The following is a 23,296-nucleotide window of genomic DNA, read 5'->3' as shown; positions in this document are numbered from 1 at the left end:
GCAATTTATTTCCTGTAAAAGTGGGAGAAATTTTTTTCTGATTGTTTTTAAAAGTTTTACGGCGCTGGCTACACAATGAGGTCATTTCAGTGTCAGTAAAAGGGAAGAAATTGGGATAGTTAACCAATTCTAGATTACAAGTAAAAGCACACAAGAAAAGTAGGGCGAAGGGGAATGGTACAAATAGGGCACAGATGTAGATTCCAAGAGAATACCATCAATTCAATGTATTTAGATTGAGATCACCTAAAAGTCTCATCAAGACACCAGCACAGGATCCGACTAAGAGGAATACACTCAAATGTTTACATTATACATTTAAAACAACACATAGAACAATATTTAACAGAGAGATGAATGACAATGAAAAATATGTCATCTCCCAAAATTATACTGTACATTTGAATGTTTCCCTCCCAGCCAAGGACTCCGACAAGGGAAAGGCCAAAACCTAAGTAATCTTATTCCAAGACAAGGACAGAGAGCAAGTTGGAAACCAGATATAGGAGTAAAGAAGACACAAGTGCCCTCCTGCCCACTTTGGGAGGAAAATTATGAGAATATTGGCAAGTCTGCATAGGCCAATAAGTAAATACTAAGCTTCTAGAAAAGAGAATCATCATCATTTGTCGCTCCAACACCGAACCCACTCCACAGCAGGTCATGGTCAGTGCAGCTGGGCCCATCCTGGCATTCTCTAAGGATGTGCTCCATCGTCTGCTCTGGGCATCCACAAGTACACAAGCTAGTCTCGTTTGTTCGTTTTGTTTTTAAAGGTTTTACAGTGCTTGCAACACATTAAGGTCATATCAGCGCCAGTAAAAAGGAAGAAATTGGGATAGTAAAAAGTTCTAGAATGACAATTAAAGAACCCAAGAAAAGGTAAGAAAAAGGGGAATTGGTTCAAATAGGACACAGATGTAGATTCCAAAAGCACATTGTCAAAGTACTTTGAGATCACTAAAAGTCTCACCAAGACACAAGCACAGGTCCCCACTAAGAAAAATGCATTCAAATGTTTTACAAATCATATATAATATAAAGAAAACAATACAATGCATAACAGAGAGATGATTTACAAGGGAAGAAATATTATCTCTCAAAACTAACAATACATTTGACTGTTTCCCTCCCAGCCAGGGTATCCGGCCAGGGCCAAGACAAAACCAAGTAATCTCATTCCAAGACAAAGACAAAAAGCATGTTGGAAAACAGACATAGGGGGATAGAAGGCATAGAATGTACCTCCCTGCCCACTATGGGAGGTCAGGAACCCCACCCAGCAAGCTAGTCTCAATCAGTCCCCACTTTTTCATGCTTCCAGCTGTTCTCCCAATGTGTGCCCGTGCTCTGTTCAGTGTTACCCATTCATTCTTGGGGAGCTCAGTTCCATAGGGCAATTCTTCTCTCGGATCTTCAACGGCTTCATTTGCATGATTGTCCCACTCCCTCCATGTGGAAAGTCTGTATACAGCTGCATGATCAGGATTGATGCTTTCTTCCGTCATGAAACTCTTTCTCGAAAAGACAGATTTAGTGAGCATAGCTACAAATGTACAGAGACGCATATGGAGATCGCTTGGACGTTATGTTGCACTCCGCTGGACAACCGATGACAAAAGACAGAGAGGCAAACTCCAAAAAAAACCTGGAGTAGATCCACGGATAAAGAAAGAACTTAAAGAGGCTGGCCTTACTTGCAATGACATTGGTGTCCATGCAGCCGACAGACAGAAATAATAGTCCTCTGTAGATGAGGATTAAGTAAGGAAGTAAACTGCTAGAGACAGTGAACTGTGAAAAGGTAATCTACACAAAATTATTATAACAGGATATTTTCAAAAATCAAAATACCCATTTTTATTTGGGTTTTTATTTTTCCTATTATTGGCTGAAGAACCGTTTGTTTAGAGCCACAAGAATTTTATATGTTATACATAGAAAAAAAACCCCAACCCCCCTCCCCCCACCCCCTCCCAACAAAAAAAAAAAATCGAGCTAGAACATTTATATAGTGCAATATCCACTAAATACTAAATGTAGTCTAAGTGCCTTACAAAGGTTTAGTGTTTTGTGTTCTTTTTTGAAGCTGTTATATTCAATTTTACACTTTACTAATTTCCAAAGGAGAATAAGACAGATTAAGAGTTCAGCACCTGCAAAACTGTTGAATAACAAGAATTATTCTAAGAAAAAAAAAGGGTGGAATACTTCGTAGAAATTTTTTTCTCTTAAAAACTCATGCAGATCCCAGCAGAACCTGCAAGGTGAGAACGACCAGCCTGAGATCAGTTAAAGTTACACATAGCACTAATTAACTAATAATAATAATAATAATAATAATAATAATAATATAATAATAATAATAATAATAATAATAATAATAATAATGTAAAATAATAATAACAATATTAAACAATAATAATAATAATAATAATGATAATAACAATAATGATGATGATGATAATGGAAATATCAACAATAAAGATCTAAGCACTGATTACCAAAATGATGACATAATCTCATTATGCATGACATGGGGAAGCAGATGAAAGATAGTGGCAGCTAAATCTTGCCTGAGTCAAATTTTTTTTTTTTTTTTTTTTTTTTGTTTGTTGCTTTAGGTCTCTTCCAACACAATTGAGGTTATATGAGAGACCGCTGAAACAAAAAAACAAGCAATCTAACAAAAATAGTACAAATGTAAATCAAAATCATAACCTAAAGATATCATAAGCTAAATTATAAATAACCAAGAACAAACAGGCAGGAGATTTACAGAAAAAAAAATATCCCCTGTCAAAAATACAATCACAAACCAAAGAAGCAGGATAGGTAGTAAAGAGAAGAAGAAACGACATCACTATCGGATCGTACACCCATGCGAACATCATAGGTATATGATTCAAGGGTGATGCTCCCATCCAACCACCCGCTGAGTCAAATTTGAAAGATATATATATATATATATATATATATGTATATATATATATATATATATATATATATATATATATATATATACAAACATGAAGAAATAAGAGGATACGAAACTAAAATCAAATTGGAGAAAAAAATAATCTAAACAAAATCCCCTAAAAAAAAGAAAATCATCATTTTATCATTATCATAAATATTTTTTGCTTGATTTTAGCACCAACCTATGTGTACATATTTACCAGTCCGACAACCCACATTTTTGGGCTCCCATGATTGTAATGCAGAGAAAATAAAAAAGCCCAACAAACATTAACATATTCTTTAACAAAAGCAATATACTCTTTATAATACACTGGTGACACACCTACACACTGTATTCTAGCACGCTAGATTCCTACACGCTTTGCAAATATAACTAGCTGGAACTGTGTGACCAAATCTTATCTACATAATAATAAGGCATTACCTCCCACGAGCATTGAATTTTGTCAAGACTCAGATTCTAGCAGAGACAGCTTGGCTATGCGGTACGATCTTTTGCTTCATACCCGAAAGGTACCGATTTTGATCACCCACCGATGCGCTGTGTGGCCTTGAGCAAATCACCTACCTCGCCCTAGCTCAATTTACGGCGCTGCACTGCAGCTGACGCTTCGGTTATTCCAGTCTTCCACTGGAGCAGACCTTCTAGACAAATTTCCTCTACGGGATAAAGAAAGGGAATTTTATTGTTTATTTTATTATTTTATAGCAAGTTTTTTGGCTCCTCCTGAGAACGTGCTAGACTCCAGCGAAAACTGCAACAAAATATGCAACTCACTGTCTCAAAATAGTAAAATATTGGGATGATTCAGAAGCTCAAAATTGCTGTTATAACTGAAGACATCAACATAGCAACCAACTTTTCAAAAAGCTAAAACAGGACACCCATACACAGAATGCCATCACGCCTCAAAACAGCAGTATGTTTGGATTGTTATATATAAAATAACCTGGATTAAGAGCTGTTTTCTGTTCCTTGTTTTAATTTGCTATTGAAAAAAAAGGATAATCCTGGGACATGCAAGGGCCATTTTCATACAGATAAACAGTCCACTTTAAAAAAAAAAAAATTCTCCAGACTAACATGGCCACTTTGAATCAAACTTGGGATGAGTCATAGAGGAAGATGAATGCAAAATTTGAAAATGAAAAAAAACAAAAAAACAAAAAAAAAACAACAAGATTTAAAGATTTTTTTTTCATTTATCAGCTTTACTTTAAATTGACTTTTTGAACCTCTGGTCAATCCTGACATAATACCGTTTAGAGATGGTTGGTCATATATAAAGCCATATCTAGAGTTTTGTCACAAGACCTGTAAATAGGTACAGGTAGAAGGCCAAAACCACCCATACAAACTATATATCGATGGTCGGCAGATCAAACCTCTGAAGTCCCGATTTTCACAATCGGTGGATCCAAACTCTGAAAGTCTTAAATACGAGCTTTGCACGCCGTGTTGTATTTGGTCCGCCCAAAATTAAATAAAACAAGGTGCACACAGCTCGTATGTAAACTTCAGAGTTTTGATCCACAGATCGTGAAAATTGAGACTTGTTTTGTTTTTGTTTTTAAGGGTTTTACGGCGCTTGCAACACATTAAGGTCATATCAGCGCCAGTAAAAAGGAAGAAAATGGGATAGAAAAAAGTTCTAGAATTACAATTAAAGCACAAAAGAAAAGGTAAGACAAAGGGGAATTGGTTGAAATAGGGAACAGATGTAGATTCAAAGAGCATACCGTCAAAGTACTTAGTTTGAGATCACCTAAAAGTCTCATCCAGACACAAGCACAGGTCCCAACTAAGAGGAATACACTCCAATGTTTACCAATCATATAATAAACTAAACATAAAACAATGCATAACAGAGAGATGATTTACAAGGAAAAAAATATCATCTCCCAAAACTATAACTATACATTCGACTATATCCCTCCCAGCCAAGGAACTCCTGCAAGGATCTCATTCCAAGACAATGACAGGAAACAATTGGAAAACGGGTATGGGGGGTTAGAAGACACAGTATGTACCTCCCTGCCCATTATGGGAAATCGAGACTTCAAAGGTTTGATACTCCGACCATCGATAACTAGAGTTCTGTCACAAGACATGTAAATATGTACATGTAGATGGCAAAAACATCATAGAAACTATATATATATATATATACAAGCTCATGGCACCTCGAGTATACAAAGCTTCATATAGACAGAACATAATCTTTGCCGCCAGAGGGTAGAGCTTCCACTGTTAAATCTTGTCTTCTCCGCAGTGCCTGATGAATGAAAAAAAATATATGTATAAGATTAAATGTCAAAGCTACTTGGAAAAAGAGAGAGAGAGAGAGAGAGAGGAGAGAGAGAGAGAGAGAGAGAGAGAGAGGGGAGAGAGAGAGAGAGAGGAGAGAGAGAGAGAGAGAGAGAGAGAGAGAGAGGAGAGAGAGAGAGAGAGAGGGAGAGAGAGAGGAGAGAGAGAGAGAGGGAGAGAGAGAGAGAGAGAGAGAGAGAGAGAGAGAGAGAGAGAGAGAGAGAGAGAGAGGGGAAAGAGTGACATATAAAAACAGGCAAGTCTGACAAAATCTGCATGTACGTGTAAAATAATGGCAACAATAATTTGTCTAATTTTATTGGGAAAAGACTTTGGATAAATTAGTGTTTTAATTACCTCAAAACCTGAAAAAGTGAATTAAGCCAAACGTGCACTTCACTGACGATAAAAACCAACAAAAAGCATTATATACTAATTAAATCACATTTTATAATACAGGACAGGTATGCATGAACATTAAAAACAAACATGGGAGTCCAGTTAGCTCAGTTGGTAAAACACTCGCTTCAAAAGCAAAGGGTCTGAGATCAATTCCGGTGAAGTCGAGATTTTTTTCCGATCCCCCCCTCCCCCTTGTCCACCCAGCAGTGATTGGGTAGCTGGATCTTTTAGACCTGGTGGAAAGTACTTTGCGAAAGACTAACATTCTATCCAAAGGGTAGCTAGCAAGTGCTATTGTCCATTTCATGCTACATAAATCAGGATAAACTACTGACTCCATGGGCCTAATGGCTCTAAAGGGCTATTTTTATTTACTGCACGGCTATGTGGTCTAGTGGTATGACACTCGCTTTAGGATCGGAAGGTCCTGGGTTCGAGCCTCGCGCTCTTTGCATAGTTGAGTCCTTGGAAAAGGCTCTTTCCTCACATTCTCTCACCGTACTCAGGTGTAAAATGAGTACCTGGCCGCTCACAGCGTTGTCTTTATCCGAAAAATTGTAATATCGCCTAACAGGCGTCATTTCCCGTCCTACATGTTAAATGTTGCTGTTGACCAGGATCCCTTGTAAAGCGCTTTGAGCACATTTAGTGGATATTGCGCTATATAAAGCTCAATTTATTATTATTCCTGAGTTCCATCCTAGCAATTAACTCCTAGTAAATAGAATAATTTCTACCCCCCCCCCCCCCACCTTATCCTACAAATGACTCCACTTCGTGACAATTGTACAAAATTCTGATAAAAGTGTGGAGTGGGCACTTGTATCAATAATGATGAGAAATATAGGGTGTGGAAAAGTGTCAGATGAAAACAGAGAATAAAAAGTCACAGGGTCAGTGCAAATCTTGGGATCCAACTGACTCATGAGAGAGAGAGAGAGAGAGAGAGAGAGAGAGAGAGAGAGAGAGAGAGAGAGAGAGAGAGAGAGAGAGAGAGATAGAGAAGAGAGAGAGAGAGAGAGAGAGAGAGAGAGAGAGAGAGAGAGAGAGAGAGAGAGAGAGAGAGTGAGAGAGAGATAGAGAGAGAAAGAGAGAGAGAGATAGAGAGAGAAGAGAGAGAGAGAGAGTAGAGAGAGAGAAAGGGAGAGAGAGAGAGAAAGAGAGAGAGAGAAAGAGAGAGAGAGTGTCCAGCGAGCGGTCGCACTAGCCACTGAGCCATCTAGTTACACACGCGGCTGGATGGATCAGTGGCTAATGCGACCATTCGCTGATCTCTCTATCTCTCTCTCAGTCAGGTGGAGGGTGTTCTTTCAGTTAGATCCCGAAATGGCACTGACCCTCTGACTTTTTATTCTCCGTTTTCATCTGGCACTTTTCCTATATCAGTGCTGATGGTGACAAAAAGTGAAAAAGTAGGAAAATGTTGAACGATTGCCTTTAAGCCCCATTTCTACTGCACTAAACCCCACTTTTAGAGCAATTGAGATGATAGACTATCAGTGACACTCTAGCTAACTTCTGGAGAGTGGGAAACTGCACCTGTGTGTTCCACCACACATCAACTCTCTCATTGCTAGCACATTGTTTCGAGAAAATGTAATCTTTAAAAGGAGGAAATTCCTCCTCTGGACTCCAAAATCGCGGATTTCCACGGATCCGAGGAAAACCATCAGCACTGTTATATTATCGGCAAACTGTACCCACCTCAGGGATAAATCTAATCCAGGCTTCGTAGTATCCAGGACTCATCCAAGTATCATTGTGAGTCCCACTGGCAAACGTCTCTAATCTCTTCATGCTGCTTTTGGATTTCTGTTGACGGAAAATGGAAAGGATTTGAGTGAGAGAGAGTTCTCATGAGTTTTTACAGTTGCTCAGCATCATGATCTGGAGTCCTGATAGCTCAGTTGGCAGAGCACTCACTTCACAAGCAAAGGAACATACCGTACCTGCCTACTTGAAAATTTCAAATTCAGTAAGAAATACAAAATTCATCAGTGATTAATGGTCAAATTTCAGTAATACTAAAGCAAACTAAAATAATGATAGATACACCCTTTTATATATGTAAAATACACTGACCATGTTATATAGGCTTACTACTAATGCGGGTCAAGCCTCAATCAACGTCCATTTTTCACAGCATGGCAAAATATTCATAAGAAATCAAGTCAACTGAATAAGTAAAAACTACATCTGCTACAAATTCTACACATTATTGAGATTTTTTATTGCAGCATGCGGTAAATAATGAAAAAAAAAATTATTTTTTAATTTAACTCTGCGACCATTTGTATCAGTAATATTTTTTCTATTTCCGTAAGTCCGTCATTGTCCTTACACTTCCGTAACAATTATGGACGGTCCGTAATAATAGGCAGGCATGAAAGAGATGGAGAAAGATCCCAGGTGCAATCAAGATTCTAAAAAATAAACCTGTCCACCCAGAAATGATTTGTATAGCAGCCAACTTTTCAAGGAGCATACCAGAACATCCCATTGCTTCGACACAACACAGAATCTAAATTTAAAATTTAAATTTGAGCTTTTATATAGCACAATATCCACTAAATGTGCTCAAAGCGCTTTACAAGGGGTCCCTGGACAACAGCAACATTTAATATGTAGGACGGGACATGACGCCTGTAAGGCGATATTACAATTTTTTCGGACAAAGACAACGCTGTTGACGGCCAGGTACTCATTTTACATCCTGAGGACGGTGAGAGAATGTGAGTAAAGAGCCTTTTCCAAAGACTCAACTATGCACCGAGCGCGAGGCTCGAACCCAGGACCTTCCGATCCGAAAGCGAGTGTCATACCACTAGACCATATAGCAGCACAATATCATAATCATAATGGTAATTAATTCATCATCTAGGCGCCTATATGAAATTACATAAACCACAGATTACCATTTCAACTGTACATCACAACTTAATGCCAGCCAATAAACATAGTCCAGGAGTTTGCTGGGGTCTAACTGCTAGTTAAGTAGTAGTAGCTTTTCCCCTCTTCACGAAATCTGACGTAAATTCAGGTTTATAGCAAGGGGTGGAGTCTGATTTTACGATAAGAAGGCTAACCAACATATCTGTACTGAGGGATCCTCCGAAATTAGTTATGTTCAACCTCACGTTCACATCCACAAGTTGGGTGAAGGATGGTCAGTAATCCTAACATAAAGTGAGTAAGCCTTTGAAACTTCAACAGCCGAAGAAAATCAACAAATTTGTTTAGTGCAAACCGCTGCTGAATTGAGGAAAGCTGAAGGAATTCCCGATCAAAGCTTTCAGTGTTATATATTTTGAATTCATACTCCCGTTTGGAGCATGGCGGAGGGCAAAAGAGGCAGAGGATGTCCACAAAGAAGATGGCAACAGGATATACAGGAATGGCTCAACAACGGCGTGACGGAATGTGGCAGATGGGCACAAGACAGAGACTTCTTCCGAAGGACTGTGTGGGAGGCTACGTCCAAGTGATATGCCACAGAGAGAGAGAAGAGAGAGAGAGAGAGAGAGAGAGAGAGAGAGAGAGAGAGAGAGAGAGAGAGAGAGAGAGAGAGAGAGAGAGACTCCAGTTTGTCCAGAATTGTCTCCATCCTTTCCAAGGACCGAAACATTAAACTTTCTGGTAAAAGAAACCCTCACTGAGCTGAATGATACACAACTATTCTTGCATACACCTCCCACCTCAGCATGTTTCAAGATTTCATTTTCTAGAGGGAAGTAGGAAACTATATATTCATATTATTGACTTTCTAAATTCACTATTTGCTTTCCATATGGTCAAAAAATGCTTAAAATTCAAAAAAAATATCTACTCTAGCAGTTCTCTTTCAATAAGATTTATTGAACAAAAAAATGCTTATCTTGATCTACAGTTGGAGCCAAAAAAAATTACCAAGTCTACAATATTTTCATAGCAGTGGGCAGATTTGGATAGCTATTTCATCATCTTTGGGGACACATATTTATATAATAGACCCACCCAGATGCACTTGGACTAAACCACAGCCACGTCTTCCTCTGACTGATCTAACACATTTGTACTAAACTATAGCAACCCAGATGCACTTGGACTAAACCACAGCCACATCTTCCTCTGACTGATCTAACACATTTGTACTAAACTATAGCAACCCAGATGCACTTGGACTAAACCACAGCCACGTCTTCCTCTGACTGATCTAACACATTTGTACTAAACTATAGCAACACCTGCTTGACTGACAAAATACTGACATTGTGTAGCTCCTTCATCATCTTTGGGAAAACGAGTTCAATGAACTGACCCAGACCCACTTGTAAAACCACGGACATACACTGACTAACCGGACATACTCGTACTAAACTAAGGAACATCACTCAACTCCTTGTCATTGTTTTTAGCTAGCCATCTTTATGAGTCGTTCTCACGAAACTTTATCAATCAGACTATAAACGTGTAAGGTTAAACAAAGTTTTGTGTGTTGGTATATTCTATCCGTCTGGCAAATGTTGTGAGCTTTTTGGCTAAGCGCAAAGCATCAATAGCTCCTTCATCATCTTTGGGGGAACAAATTCAATCTTTTTTTTTTTTTTGTTGCTTTAGGTCTCTTCCAACACAATTGAGGTTATATGAGAGACCGCTGAAACAAAAAAAAAACAAGCAATCTAACAAAAATAGTACAAATGTAAATCAAAATCATAACCTAAAGATATCATAAGCTAAATTATAAATAACCAAGAACAAACAGGCAGAAGATTTACAGAAAAAAAAATATCCCCTGTCAAAAATACAATCACAAACCAAAGAAGCAGGATAGGCTAGTAAAGAGAAGAAGAAACGACATCACTATCGGATCGTACACCCATGCGAACATCATAGGTATATGATTCAAGGGTGATGCTCCCATCCAACCACCCGCCAAATTCAATCGACAGACTCAGACACATTTCTATTAAACCACAGCCACAAATATTTGATTCACACTGTAAAGTCCCTTTATCATCATTAGAGGTGCAAGCTTGTCTAACAGATGTGGACACACGATGACTATACCACAGCTACAAATGCCTTACTTAATTACTTACATTGTACATCTCCTTCATCATCATCGGGGGCACAAGTTCATCTAACAGACCAGATAAGAAAAGGCAGGGGATGGAAACTGTACAGATTCTCTCAATGGATGGATACTGTTAAAAAAAAAAAAAGATAATAATAAAGAAAAGAATAACCAAATTATTCCCATTACCACATTAAGAGCTTAGAAAAATTCTCCCAAGCTTCTGTTTAAGCCCATGCTATTTCTACTTTGAATCAAGGAACATATTATCTATTTTCCTTACAGAGTTTGATTGATTCTTATTCTTCACACAAACTGAAAAAAAAACATGTATTTCTAGCCTCAAAGCCGATCGGGTTAAAATTTTGCAAACCTAATCAAGCAGCAACAATTGCTGGCTACCCTTTGGATACCATGCTAGTCTATCACAAAATAATTTCTACTATTATATGGCCAAAATGGGATCTGAGGAAACACAAGATGAAAACTTTTGAAATCAAGTCGATCATTAAGGCCGAGGCAAACGCCAACTTGTACAAGATGCACCCGAGCTTCAATTAATGTGACCTAATCAAACTTCAAAATGGAAAAGACCAGGTCACAATCTTCAGACTGCAACCAGGACACAATCACCTGATACACCACATATACAAGATTTTAAAATTAGGAGAAACAAGCATGTGTGATTGTGGTGAAGGACAAGAAGATGCCTCCCATATATTATTCCAAATCCAGGATTTTTGGCCTGGTACCACACCTCTGTAGAGTTAGCTCCCAAATCGGCACAGCGTAGACAGAGGGATTTGAAATAAACAAAACAACTTAGCAGCAGTTTACTACGAAATTCCAGGCCCAATGCCTTGAGGCTTGAAAGACATGCTTATATAATAACGCCCTCCTTATCCCTAAACAATTAAAGGAAAAGATTTTTTTATTTTAATCTCAAATCCATAAAAGTTTCTTACCTTATTTTTATAACACCAAGTGGGTAAAGTTTTCAGGAATCCTAGTCTCAGCACTCGACACGCCATGTCGTAGATGGAAGAAAATGTGTTCTCCACCACTAGAGCTGCCAGCTTGGGGCCATAAGTAGGTGATGAAGCCAAGTACACAGCTACAGCCCCTCCTAATGAGCGACCAAAGACAACGATCTGTGACTTGTCTATGTCCGTTCTTTTCATCAGAAAATCTATGGCTGCTTCAGCATCTTGGTATATACCTAAAGATTATTTAAAACAGGAGATAAAGACAACCGCGGTTATGTGGTCTAGTGGTATGACACTCGCTTTCGGATCGGAAGGTCCTGGGTTCGAGCCTCGCTCGGCGCATAGTTGAGTCCTTGGAGAAGGCTCTTTACTCACATTCTCTCACCATACTCAGGTGTAAAATGAGTACCTGGCCGTTAACAGCGTAGTTTCTGTCCCAAAAATTTGTAATAACGCCTGACAGGCGTCATGTCTCGTCCTACATGTTATGTGTTGCTGTTGGCCAGGGACCCCTTGTAAAGCGCTTTGAGCACATGTAGTGGATATTGCGCTATATAAAAGCTCAAGTATAACCAATAGACGATATCATGAGAAAATATAGAAACTTGTTGCAGTAGACATAGATTATATCAGAGAAAAAAATTCTTTACCTTTTGAATGCCAGTGGCTTGTTTTCTTTTGTTTCATTGTGCTTATTCCTTCCCCTCAACATTTTGTAACAAAAATATAAAATTGAGCTTTATAAAGCGCAGTATCCACTAAATGAAAATGTGCTCAAAGCGCTTTACAAGGGATCTCTGACCAACAGCAACATTTAACATATAGGACGGGACATGACGCCTGTTAGGCGATATTACAATTTTTCGGACAAAGACAACACTGTTAACGGGCAGGTACTCATTTTACACCTGAGTACGGTGAGAGAGTGTGAGTAAAAAGCCTTTTCCAAGGACTCAACTTTGCGCCGAGCATGAGGCTCGAACCCAGGACCTTCCGATCGGTACCACTAGACCACATAGCCGGTGATCCTAAACAAGATAAAACGTATTCAGCTGAAATCTAAAATTCACAAATCTATAAGATATAATTAATTTTCTAAATAAACAAACTTTTTCAGACCCACATTTCCTTCCTTTTTAAAAAAAATACTTATTTATTTTTGAAGGGAAAAAATGGGCTTCATAGTTGTGTTAGTGCTACTACTACTAAGTCTAATTTTGGCATGAAGGAATATTTTTTTTAATTCACAAACATTATTATTCAAAAAGGTTAAGGATATTTACCAGATTCTGAAGGTGAGCCTTGACTCTTTCCAAAACCTCTGTACTCAACCATCAAGATATTGGCATTAAGGGTGGAATATAGACCCAGGGCATTCTGCAACCTGAAACATAAGAAAAGGGGGGAATATGACATTAACCTTATAGTCAATATCAATAATGATAATAATAATAATAATGATAATAATAATAATAATAATAATAATAATAATAATAATAATAATAATAATAATAATAATAATAATAATAATAATAATAATAATAATAATAATAATAATAATAATAATGGTTTTATAAAGTTATGTCCCTCCGCATGAGATCTTATGATGTAATCACTTCAGTCATTCCATGTAGGAATGTGGACAATCAACCACAGGTTTTAATCACATCAGATGTCTCCTCTCTGTCATCAGCATGTGTGTCACTTATGAAGTAATGTGTAGCTTTAATATGTTCATGAATAAACAAAAACCCATTCAGCATCAGGTCAAGTTCACCTCTACGTAAAATATGTTTGAAGAGGTGGGTCGTGTTTATATGATTACGTATTTACAAATTCCTATGTGCCGTTTTGTGTAAATTGAAACCTCTTCATAATGACAGCAGCAAGACCAGAAAAAAAAAAAATCCATTATAGAGAGTTGTCATTAGAGTGGAGCAACCAATAATGGGGGTGGGAATGGGTGAGGGTGTAAAGTACCAAAATGTAACGATACAATTTTCGGGTTCGTGAAATCATCGATCTGTATTTTAGGCCGAATTAAAAAGACATCAGCATTTGTCAGTAGTCGATACTTTTTTTCTGTGGTCCAAACCCATCCTGGTTATTGATTATCATATCAAACTGTTATGGGGAAACAATGTCATTCTTCCTCATCGTCATTTTCTCAACTTCAGCAAAAATCTGAAGCATTATAGTACGTCAATGTTCAGCAACTTTTTTCTTCAACTTGGAAGGAGAAGGACAGTAAACATTTTGACCAGTTATTGTATTCGTGTGTGTGACCAGATATCAAAGATATTGATTGCAGCACAGTATCTTTTACCCGACAGCAGGCCCTGAGAAAAGACTCAATATCATTGGTCAGCCAATCAAGTATTTTCAGAGACCAGATTTCATTGTTTGGAAAGCAAGCAGTTTCAAAAGACCAGAAATTCTGTGTTAACAGACAATTTGTAGTTGCCGATTACCTCATATTCATACAGGGTATTTTTCCTCAACGGAATGTAATGATGATGAGTTATTCAAATTAAATTAAACTCCCTTTATTCATCCGTAAGGGGAAATTTGTCTTTACGATCTATTCCAAGGTAAGACTGGAATAACCCAGGCATCAGCAGCAGTGCAGCACAGAAAATCTGAGCTATGGCGAGGTGACTCGCTAAAGGCCACACAGCGCAGTGGTTATTCAAACTTGATGTACCTTTAGGGTACGAAGCAATGACTGTATATTATTGCTGAGCCATTCATTACTCATGATATACAGGGAAATAATTGGAACTTGGGCACCACAGCGCTACGAGGAAGATGTCATTATTATAAATGGGCTGTACATCAATATCAGTGTAAAATACAAACCGATGACCAATGTTTCCAGCATTTCCATGAAAGTACACGATGGTTGGGGCTAGATCACTGCCTGGTTGTGTTTGTTTGATGAGAAAGGCATTGACGTGGGTGCCATCACGACATTTGATGGAATGATTCTCAAAAGGCATCTGGAAAGTGGCAGGACTGAGAACCATCATGCGGGAATCGGCTGGCACTTCAGGATTGTATAAAAACATGTCTTGTGCATTGTAGAAAAGGCCTGCAATGACAAAGATGACGAGAGCTAAAGTTAAAGCAGATATGAAATATGAAATTAGGAAATAAACTCAATTAATTATTATTACCTATATCAACATGAAGGTAGCAAGTCACAGGTTTATGTGAATCATAACCTAAAAATGGTATAATGTTTCGTTAGCAGATGGCGATATAAAGAGATTTTAGAGTTAAAGAAAGTGATCATGTGAAATTTTAGTTTTGTTACTTAATAAAGAATCGGTATCAATTCTACTGAATAAAATAACTAAAAGACTTAACTTTTTCAACAATAAATTCATATCCTAGCACCTAAAGTATCCTGACATAAATACTGTTTTGAGGCAGCAACTGGGAGGTCATGAGTCCAACACAACCATTCACCATCATGTGTGGCATTGAGTAAGTCACCTTATCCTTGTCCACTTTGCAGTATTCCACTACGGCTGACATCTGGGTTATTCAAAATTTCTACTGTTTTATAGACTCAAAGACCAAAACTTCCCATGGGGATATTTATTTAATTTATATATATATATATATATATATATATATATATATATATATATATATATATATATATATATATAGTAAAAGGGGAATCTTTTCAAAAACAAAATTGTGATAGTTATCCATATAATAACTTCCTAATGCTAATTTAAAATCAATTATAATCGATCTTAATTCTGAACCCAAGTGAAGTCATTATGATGAGGAGTTGTACTGTCGGTTCACAGTAGGTTGTAATCAAATTGCAATCCATCTAAGCCAACCAAATCTACGGTCATTTTGACATGTTGAGAAGAAAAAATTCTTTCAAAATGTTACAGAATTATGATTGGAAGAAACAGTCTCAAACTGAGAAAGGATGAAAAGAGAAAAGTCAAATCATCCACCTAATAATTTACTATTTAGGAGTGCAAATATAAATTTAATAATTGCACAATGATCAATTAGACAAACTTACCCAGAATTCCAAAGAAGAAAAAAACTAATGCATAGAAGTAGCCTTCTGTCCAAAACAACAATACAACAATCAGCAGACCAGTTGTGCACATCTTCCAAAAATGTGAAAATATCATAAATGCCAATCGTAAAAGTATTTCTAAGACGGCAGCAGTTTTACTGAGAACATTTCTATTTCGGCTCGGCATATTGCTTGTTATTGTTCTCTCCGGGGGAATATGATGGTGGCAATGTTGTACGGAGGACGACACAAATGACGAGTCTGGGTGTGAGTGTGGTGACAGCAACGGCTCTTTTCCAGTATCGATGAGCATTATAATGTTCCTTTTAAAACATATTAGTGGTTAATATTTGTATAATTCTTGCACGATGTATAAAATGATGACTAGCTATGATATCGATGAAGTGTATCTCGAATAACAATATAAATAAGAAGACAATCGCAATGGCAATGACTGTCAAATGGGTCCGAGTTCCAAGTCCAAGCAGTCAGAGAGGTTTCTCATTCCACTTTCTGTTTCTCATTAAATTCGATTTGATAACATGCTCACGTTCGATTATATAAGTATAAACTGATGTTTAAAACAAACTTCATTTTCTGGGGCAAAATTTTAATTAAATTAAGATAGCAGTCCTGACAATCTGCCTAATCGAATGTCTTACGTGCGTCAACTAAACTAAGCTTAGGTTGTTTGCAAATAAGTGTTGTTGACTAAACGGAAACGGGTACTTTTCCTACCTCCAATTGAAGTTGATGCATAGTGATATTTGTGAGTTTGTTCGTCGTTTTGTTTGAGGACCCGTGTTCTGTGATAATCAAGAAGTTCATACACTAAGAGATAATATTTCGAACTAAATTGACGTCCCTCAGCTATTAAGTTATTGTTTTCAGTCAGACATTTTTTATGAGAAGTTCTCACTAAATTGTATCAATCATATTATAGATAGAACGAAGTTGAAGTCACTCATGTCTTTGTTGTTGGTTTTTGCCAACCATTTTATGAGTAAATTCCACTAAACTGTATTGACCAGACTATATATAAACATTCAAGGTTACACATAGTTTTGTGTGTTGATCCCTTATATTCCGGATGGCAATGTTGTGAGTTTCTTAGCCAACCGCACATCATCAATAAACGGCCAAGGCTAGACACAGTTTTGCGTGTTGGTATACGTTGTGTCCTACTGGCGGAATGTCAGTAGATTTTTAACCAATCAAAACATGGAATTTGTGAGATTCTTCACACGTGCTCGGACAAACATAGTTGGTTATTTATAGACAGTGACGTGAATGAAATTGACCTCACTCTAATAATTGTTTTTGCTTTTATACCTCCTAATGGGTGACTAGTTATCACGCGATTTTCTCGATCAGATTATGAACGTTTAAAATTACAGATAGTTTTCTCTGTTGGTTCTATTTATCAAGCGGTTGAACAGTGGGTATTTTACTTAAACACATACCATCGATAGTAAATGTGTAGTTTGTTGTGTCTACAAATCACTGCCATTGCTTACATTATGACGATTGTCCGAGAGGCGTGGTTATCTACTTGTCAATTACCGAAGAGCACAACATCAATTTAACAAACCTTGACAAACATTGTATTACTGTCAGTAGTGGCAGTTCGGACTCGAGTCTGAATAGTCTCTCGTGGCTATTCGGACTCCGATGTGCGTGCGCTGCTCATACCGAGTGGAGGACGTACACAATGTGTGCAGTAGTTAGACGGTGGAACTGATAAAGAAAGAGAAAAAGAGTTCAGAAGAAGTTCTGTTTTGCCTTTTTTCACACGGACTCAGCTCATACCCCTATTTTGGACTGTAGAAGGATTGTTGCCCGTCTCACACTATCACAATGTTTTTTGTTTGTCCTCATTTTATTTGGACATCGTGTTATGTTGTTAGAAACGCTTTTTAGGCCTATTTATCATTTCATTTATACCATAGTTACTTTGACTGACTTTTGTTACTTTTGAAGAGTTTTATCTCTTTTCTTGATAATTTCGATCTGTACTTCCAATTAAGTGTGTCTTTCTCGTTAGCGGGGGTTATTTTTCCAGTTGATAGAAACTAAAATCGTAATTTTGATTTGTATTAATTTAATGTAAGTATCAATAATTAAAATATAAAAAAAACCCCCAAATAAACTATACTGCCACGGGAGACAATGCAGAATGACTGAATAATCTGTTGATTGTACACATGCGCATGGGATTTGAAGTCCGAATAGCCATGGGAGACTATTCAGACTCGAGTCCGAATAGCCGCATCCTTTGTTTTTTCGTGAACGAATTCTACGACCGAACTCGCAACCATCTGAGCACGAAGCAACGGCCATACTGCTGTGCCAAGTTACTTGAAGTGTAATCAACAAGAGCGGAGCCGCGTCGCTCTTCTTGGTGAAAACAACGAGATTTGATGTTAAGTTATGGTAAAATTGATCTCAATGTCTATGCAAACATTTTGAATTTCTCGTTTCAAAATATCTTAAAAGTAAAAGTAAAAATTCATAACATAAAAGAGAGGCGAAGAATTGAAGATGAATATTGTCACTTTTATAATATTGAAATGCCATATCCTTCGTAAACGTATACATACTTAGTGTGCGCTTGGCTTAGAAGCTCACAACATTGCCATCCGGAAGTATAACGGACCAACACACAAAACTATGTGTAACCGTGAACGTTTATAGTCTGGTTCAATCAGGTTGGTGAGAATTACTCATAAACGCGGAGGGCAAAAAAAAAAAACAACAAAAAACAAAAAAAGAAACACAAAAAAAAAAAAACAACACAAAAAAACAACAAAAAAACAAACAATAACAAAGACTTGAGTGACGTCAACTTCGAACTATCTATATACTGATAATGACCAAAACATTGAGTTGTATTTATTCGTCCAATCAATAGATAGAAGGAAGTTGAAGTTACGCGGGTATTTGTTATAGTGTTTTTTTTTTTTGTTTTTTTTTTGTTGTTGTTTGTTTTTGCCATCCACGTTTATGAGTAATTCTCACTAAACTGTATTAACCAGACTCGAAGAGTTCCTGGCTGCACAGAGTTGTGTTTATTGGTCTGTTAAACTTCCGGATGGCAATGTTGTGAGTTTCTTAGTCAAGCGCACACTATCCATAGATAGAATGAAGTGACGTAACTAGGGTCTTTGTTATTGTTTCACTTAAATGTTTTATCCAGACTACAAACGTTCAAAGTTACACATAGTTTTGTGTGTTAGTCCGTTATATTTCCGGATGGCAGAAGAAAAAAAATCTTTCTCGATAAAGATCTGAAAAAGTGTGCACGTTTTCAGACTTTTATCTAATACGAGTGCCAGCTCCCAAGTTTCTCAATTTTCTCAAAAACATCTCGACTACACCTGGAATCGATCTCGGTCCCTTTGCTGGTGAAGCAAGTGCTCAACAATCTGAAGCCTCCGGACCTCGATCATTGATACATCCCGATAGAAATCCGATTTCAGGTACTTTTGGTCACAATTTATTTTTATTTTTAACTCGAGTTCCATGTGGTCCACGTCCTCACTCAGCTCTATCTGGGTCGTAGAAAGAATCTGGATATTGTAATAGGGTTCAACAGTCATGACGTCACTTCCCTCGTAATGACGCATAGTATCTTAGTAACTGTCTCTAAACTATCGAAATAATGGCCGATGCCCTTATGAATTATTTCTCCGACGAGCATAAAAGTGTATCCAGAAGAGAAAAGCATTATAAATATGATCATGTTTTGACTTTTATACATCCTGATCACATGACATATGGAAAGTTCTAGCCAGCATGAAGAATAAAAAGTACATATTTTCTTTGTTTAAAACTGTGGCGGGTTATGCGTTATTTTTGTGGGATCGAGTCCAACCGATAGCTCAATGGTCTGGATTCGAACTGGTATGCGCGCTATGGCTCTCGTTACAAGCTGCACCACTCAACCTATACCTCAAACGGCTCAGGTTTAATCTAGGGAGTGATTAAGAATTGCCTTAGGATCCCTTATAACTTAATTGTATTAATAACAAGTGATTCAAGACAATAGTAACGCCAAAATGCAATAATAACAATTCTATACATAAAGTTTAATTAGATTGTTACAGGAAATGATAGAAAGAATAAGTATTTATTTGATATCAGGAAGAATAGCTCTAATTGAGTGGATCTATTTTTTTTTCTATTTATTTTGATATAATCATTTGTGTCTGTGGAAAATACATTTGAAAATGGTATAAGCCCGTTTGGCTTATCTTTATCCCGCCGGCTTGCTTGACTGAGGCAAATGTATCAGCTAGTTCCAGGGTTAGCGCCTGCTTGCAGAGTTTTCTGGACTCACAACAGTGTGTTGTATTTAGAGGCTGACATCAGGGGTTTACCCTTGATCACGGACTGGGATGCAGGGATTCGGCACGACTGGATGCTCCAAGGACACGGAAAAGGACCTTCAATTAAGAGTTAAAACAACAAGGTCTTAGAGCCAATCGAGTTTGTCTTTCGCCACCGAATCGTCATTGAGCGACACATCATAATAGCCTTTATTTGCCGACAAAGGCAAGGAGAAGCAGTAACTCCATGATAATGGTAGTTAGTATATTTGTGTCAACATCAACTGACCGTCGAGCTATCTTACATGATGAGAATTTAGCAGGGTTGTGTCCCTTGCATTTCTTAATTTATTTTTATTAATTATATTTGAGGTTATGATGTGTGGCCGGCGATTGGCGGTGGGGTACAGACATTCAAGCAATATACATATTGAATATAAATGAAATAATAGCATAGATCATAACCAAATGTTAACTATAAAATAAGATACATATAGATATAGTTTGGTATTCCAACTTACGAACATCCATGGAATAGCACAATTAAAATATATACACAACTATAATATTAATAATATATTAAATTGAATTCACAGTAATATCTCGTTCCACTTTGAATGTTAACCAATAATTCATTTTACCTCCAGCCGAGAAGTTTTTACAAGTTTGAAATTGGAGGGATACCCCTTCTCTCTTGGGCTTCTTAGCGTGTGTAAGATTAAATTCAGAGATGAATTTGATTATGGGAAATGAAAAGCGCGTCTGAATTATGGGGAATAGCCAATCAGAAGATTGTTCCTGTTTTAGATAGCCAATGATATTCATATGCTTTGATTAATACGGAGTAACGGAGAATTACCGGAGAGATAGACCTTAATTGTAATTTTAGCTACTCTTGAACGAGACAAGGACCTCAGGGCTTATGCACGTTGGATTCTTGTTTGGAAAAGGTAATTCGCAGCAGGCATGGATACAATGGGCACACAATTTGAACAGGTAAATAAGCCTTAAGCTGAAAGTGAGTGTTCCGTTATACAATGGAAAGGTTTACCACCTAACGACCAAAATTTCCGTTAGAAAGATTTTAGAGCTTTATTGGAGAAAGACTGTCCATGTTTGAGTATTTTAAATGGAGGTGTTAATCAAATATATGTCTCGTCCACTAGGTTTGAAGTGGTTTTGGAAGAGACACTGACGAATGATAAAGAAACACGCAGTGAAAGGAAATCGTTCGTCACAAAAACTACGATGGCCGCCGTTGCTGGGCGACGTCACATCAGACTATTGAATCCAATTGTTGTAGAAACGTACGATCTCCTCTTGCTGTTGATGCTTGACTATACAATTTTAAGGATTTTGATGTTCTAATTAATACGTGAGTTGACGACTTTCAAAACGTACTAAGTCCCATTTTCGGCATTCACATAAAACCTCAATTTTGTATCCTTTATTCAGTGACTTAAAGGGAAAATACCTGTCTTGTGTGCCTCATAAAACAATACGCCAAGTATTTTGAAACTCAAAATTCTCTCTCTTGTTCTATGGAGACCAAAAGATCGCTTGAGATTGTTAACTCATTTTCTATCAGGATGTGACTTTGGACGTTTTGAAAGACACCTACTCACTTGTGAGAGTAAATTGTTGATTTTTAATGTTACCTTTAACGACTACAATTTTTATCTCATAAGAATTACGAAGTTTTTAAATTTTCAAGTTGGCAGGTATGTTATAGTTATAGTATAATGCCGTACTCTGAATAAAAATAAAATTTGAAAAAAAACAACAACAACAAAAACAAACAAACAAACAAAACAGGTATTCAAAATGTTTTCCAGAGAGCCCGTCCTTCAAAAATCGACCGATTAACTCTCTCCTTACCATCTAATTTCAGAAGTTTATCCTAAAGTTCATAATATTATTCGCCAAACACAAAAATATATTTTTTCAAACAGATTAGCAACGAGTATATTCTATATTTTGTTCAGAAAAATGAGCTCTGCAATACAGTGTCGAATTTTTATAGCAATAACTATAGCAAAATGAAATCAGAATAAGAAAATTGTTAGCTGCATCGTAAGGAATGAGACGATTTTCCTATAGTTGGTACGGAGAGGGTTAAAATTGTGATAAAAACTGTCATTCCTGGGACTTTAAATAATAATAATAATAAATAATAATAATAATAATAATAATAATAATAATAATAATAATAATAATGATAATGATAATAATAATAATAATAATAATAATAATATAGTCCCTGGTGTGGGAATTTTTTACAAGATGCGGGTTATTTCAATCGATCGATATTTGATGGACGAGTTTTCTAGCCAAAATTTTAAAATACGCCTTTGAGCTTGGTAATCCATGGGAATGCCCTACTGTATAGATGTTCATATTTATTTGTTTCCACAGAAGGTTTGTGCGGCATGAGACACCTCACCGAAAGAAAGACAGACGCATGCGCAAAACCATTTTGACGTTCTCTCTGTAAGGTGACGTCCAACCAAGGGACGCTACTCTCCCGCTAATCTCATCCCCTATAATAAATACAATATTTGTATCCACTTCTACGAGCATTTACTAGAGAAGACGTGATGCCTCTAAAATTTTGGCATTTACTTAAACCTTTCCGAATTATTATGGATCCATATCTGCGGCCCGGGGTCAGTCGGGTATATGTCGTGATGCAACAGATGAAAGAAATTGAGACCAAAAGTCAAGATGAACAGAATTACTAAATTAATATTGTTTTTTAAAATTTTTATTGATAGAAAAAAATAACAACAAAACATTATTACACCTCTATTCTTTTGTTTATATCTATTCATTTATTTTCTTTGCTTTTTCTTTTAAAAAAATAATTTTTGTTGGTTTTTTGTTGTTGTCTGTCTAACATTTCCTTTGAGTTAATAATATAAGATTCTTTCACGGGTTTGGACTTATTGAATGAATTATTTGGCGATAAAAACAAAACAAAACAAACGAACAACGAATTTAAGAAATCAAAACCCGTAAAAGAATACCTCTATTTCATCCCTTTAAGTAGTTTTCTTAGATATTTCATAACCAATCATGTTTTTAAAATGCTTAATTGTTCAACGAAGTCGTCTATAGATAGAATGCGATTGGCCAAGGAGTTCACAACATTGCCATTCGGAAGTATAACAGACCAACACACAA

The 23,296-nt window shown here is 36.9% G+C and overlaps 1 protein-coding gene across 1 annotated transcript; it reads right to left on the bottom strand.

Moving 5' to 3' along the window:
- Window positions 1-3,040: 3,040 nt before the first annotated feature.
- Window positions 3,041-16,481, bottom strand: LOC144956925 (protein ABHD13-like). Its single transcript, XM_078887757.1, has 7 exons — window positions 15,786-16,481; window positions 14,591-14,822; window positions 13,015-13,115; window positions 11,711-11,964; window positions 10,771-10,875; window positions 7,397-7,504; window positions 3,041-5,258 (listed from the first exon to the last, which is right to left on the bottom strand). The coding sequence occupies exons 1-7, from the start codon at window positions 16,096-16,098 to the stop codon at window positions 5,184-5,186; spliced, it is 1,188 nt and encodes a 395-aa protein (XP_078743883.1). The 5' UTR covers window positions 16,099-16,481; the 3' UTR covers window positions 3,041-5,183.
- Window positions 16,482-23,296: the final 6,815 nt, after the last annotated feature.

Source organism: Berghia stephanieae, chromosome 11 (assembly GCF_034508935.2).
Source record: "Berghia stephanieae isolate SIO BIC M18660-M18661 chromosome 11, UCSD_Bste_1.3, whole genome shotgun sequence".
Taxonomy (NCBI): domain Eukaryota; kingdom Metazoa; phylum Mollusca; class Gastropoda; order Nudibranchia; family Aeolidiidae; genus Berghia; species Berghia stephanieae.
Note: the sequence above shows the minus strand (reverse complement) of the source record. Positions and strands in the feature narration are given on the sequence as shown.